Consider the following 2,795-nt stretch of genomic DNA (forward strand, 5'->3'; position numbering starts at 1 on the left):
AGAGTGTAGTTTATATATATATATATATATATTATCATCATCATCGTTTAACATCCGCCTTCCATGCTAGCATGGGTTGGACGATTTGACTGAGGACTGGTGAAACCAGATGGCTACACCAAGCTCCAATCTGATTTGGCAGAGTTTCTACAGCTGGATGCCCTTCCTAACACCAACCACTCCGAGAATGTAGTAGGTGCTTTTACATGCCATCGGCACGAGGGCCAGTCAGGCAGTACTGGCAACGGCCATGCTCAAAATGGTGAATTTTCCGTGCCACCTGCACAAGAGCCAGTCCAGCAGCACTGGCAAAAACCTCGCTTGAATGTTTATCCCAGATATTCTCATTTTAAAAATCATCTCTGGCTAATCTTCAAGAGGACGTTGGTGTTGCCTTGGCGGAGGTTTGCACTCTATTGGTGCTCGTTATAGTTTTTCATATTTCTATGTATGGATCGTTTACCGTTATATACTAATTAATAATAAATCATTATTACAAGAATGTTTTTCAAAGTCTTGTTATTTTTTTATTCCATATTTACAGTTATTTGGTAATGTGCCGCTTCTACCATCAATGATGTATTGTTTGCTGCAAACCAAGCTTTATCATGCTGCATTACCATGATACTCTGCACCAAAGTCTGCAACTGCACATGTTCCTACATTCAGACCATTTCACAAGTTTCATTATGCACTAAAAAGAGAAAAAGCGATGCTTTAAGAACATGCAAAAACTGCATTAAAACAACACAGAAGATTCATAACAAACTGCACCATAAATTCCATGTCAAACATCTTATAAAATTCGGTGGGAATCTGGATAAGATTGGATCAGTAACCCTGGAAATATAGACAAGCTTGCTTTAGAAATATCAGAGCAGTTTTGAACAGTTTTGTGAAATAATGAACTGCACAAAAAGTGCAATTATAGTAAAAGCGACACTGGATCAGAGATCCACATCGAAAAATGCATTTGAAGATGAAGTGCATTCGAGTGCATGAATTAGTTCTTTTATGCTAAAATTTGTACAAAAAAACTGCGTTTGAAGATAAAGTGTATCATATTACATGAGCCGTTATCTGATGTCAGAAATTTGCACCAAAAGCTGTATTTGAAGGTGACGTGCACTAGTGTATATGATTGGATTTTGTACAAGCTGCACTAAAACTGCATTTTAGATTAAAGTGTACCATAATATGTAATATACGCTCTGACATCAGTGATTTGCGTAGAAAATTGTATTTGAAGGTGAGATGCATAGGTGCATATGATTAACTTTTGTACAAGAGGCTGTACAAAAAAGTGCATTTAAACTTGAAGTGCACCATAATATATGATTCGCTGAGAAGAAATTTGCAACAAAAACTGTATTTGCAGGTAAAATGTGCATGTGCATATAATTAGTGTTTTACTAAAGGCTGCATTTAAAGTGCACAATAATGTAATTTACTCTGAGGCTTCACTGATTTTCCCTGAAAACTGTGCTTCAAGAATAAGTGCATAGATACATAGTTTCTGTATGAAAAACTGCATTTGAAGGTAATGTGCACTGCCGGCACCATATAATTGCTTAAGAACTCTCTCGCAGTTGTGAATGTCGTTGCGCTTGTGTTGAGGTGAAGTTGTGGTAATGGGCACGCAAATGGCCTACATAAAAGGTTTTGCCGCCGCTTTCTTCTACGGCTCCTGTTCGGTCCTGATGGCTTTCCTCAACAAGATCCTCATGGACATGTACGGCTTCCACTTCCCGATGTGCATCATGGTGGTGCAGATGTCTCTAACCGTGGTGATATTGTACGCGCTGCGCGCAACGCAGCTTATCCTCATCCCGCCGTACACCTTCAAAGACGGTCGCCTCTTCCTCCTGCCGGCTGCGTTCTACGCAGCTAACTCAGTGCTTGGTCTCTTCTCGCTCAGCCACATGAACGTCGCAATGTACGGTGTCCTCAAGCGCTGTGTGCCGCTCGCTACACTTATCCTCTCCGTGGTTCTTTTACGCAAGAGCTGGCCATCGTTTCTCACGCTCATCTCCGTCATCTTTCTCACGGTTGGCTGCATCATTGCAGGTGAGTACCTTTGCAACATTTCCTCTCGTTCTTCTTGTCTTCTCTTTATTATTTTTTCCCTTCGTTTTCTTCCTTTTGTTCTTCACTTTCTTGTTGTCATTCTTTCTTCTTCACTTTTCTTCATCACTTCCTTATCCAACTACTTCACCTTTTTCTTCTTCTTCTTTCTCTCCTCCTCCACCTTCTCTTTTCTTCTTTCTCTCCTCCTTCTTCTTCTTCTCTTCCTTCTTCTTTCTCTCCTCCTCTTTTCTTCTTCTTCTTTCTCTCCTCCTCCACCTTCTCTTTTCTTCTTTCTCTCCTCCTTCTTCTTCTTCTCTTCCTTCTTCTTTCTCTCCTTCTCTTCCTTCTTCTTTCTCTCCTTCTCTTTTCTTCTTCTTCTTCTTTCTCTCCTCCTCCACCTTCTCTTTTCTTCCTTCTCTCCTCCTCCTTCTTCTTCTTCTCTTCCTTCTTCTTTCTCTCCTTCTCTTTTCTTCTTCTTCTTTCTCTCCTCCTCCACCTTCTCTTTTCTTCTTTCTCTCCTCCTCCTTCTTCTCCTCCTCCTTCTTCTTCTCTTCCTTCTTCTTTCTCTCCTCCTTCTCTTTTCTTCTTCTTCTTCTTTCCCTCCTCCTCCACCTCCTCCTCCTTCTCCTTCTCCTTCTCCTTCTGCTAACTTTGCCTTTCATCCTTTTGGGCTTCATAAAATAAGTACCACTTGAGTACAGGGGTCGATGTAATTGACTAGCTTCGCC

General features: G+C 40.9%; 1 protein-coding gene across 1 annotated transcript in view; it reads left to right on the forward strand.

Annotated features, from left to right (window-relative positions):
- LOC106871533 (UDP-N-acetylglucosamine/UDP-glucose/GDP-mannose transporter) overlaps positions 1 to 2,216 on the forward strand; it is a gene marked incomplete at its 3' end in the record, with an annotated part of 14,344 nt that extends 12,128 nt beyond the window's left edge. Inside the window, exons 2-3 of the mRNA XM_052977836.1 lie at positions 545 to 999; positions 1,617 to 2,216. Of these exons, the coding sequence (XP_052833796.1) occupies positions 904 to 999; positions 1,617 to 2,216 (696 nt within the window). The remainder of the gene's footprint in view (positions 1 to 544; positions 1,000 to 1,616) is intronic.
- Between the last annotated feature and the right edge of the window lie 579 nt (positions 2,217 to 2,795).

This window comes from Octopus bimaculoides, chromosome 29, assembly GCF_001194135.2.
Source record: "Octopus bimaculoides isolate UCB-OBI-ISO-001 chromosome 29, ASM119413v2, whole genome shotgun sequence".
Classification (NCBI taxonomy): domain Eukaryota; kingdom Metazoa; phylum Mollusca; class Cephalopoda; order Octopoda; family Octopodidae; genus Octopus; species Octopus bimaculoides.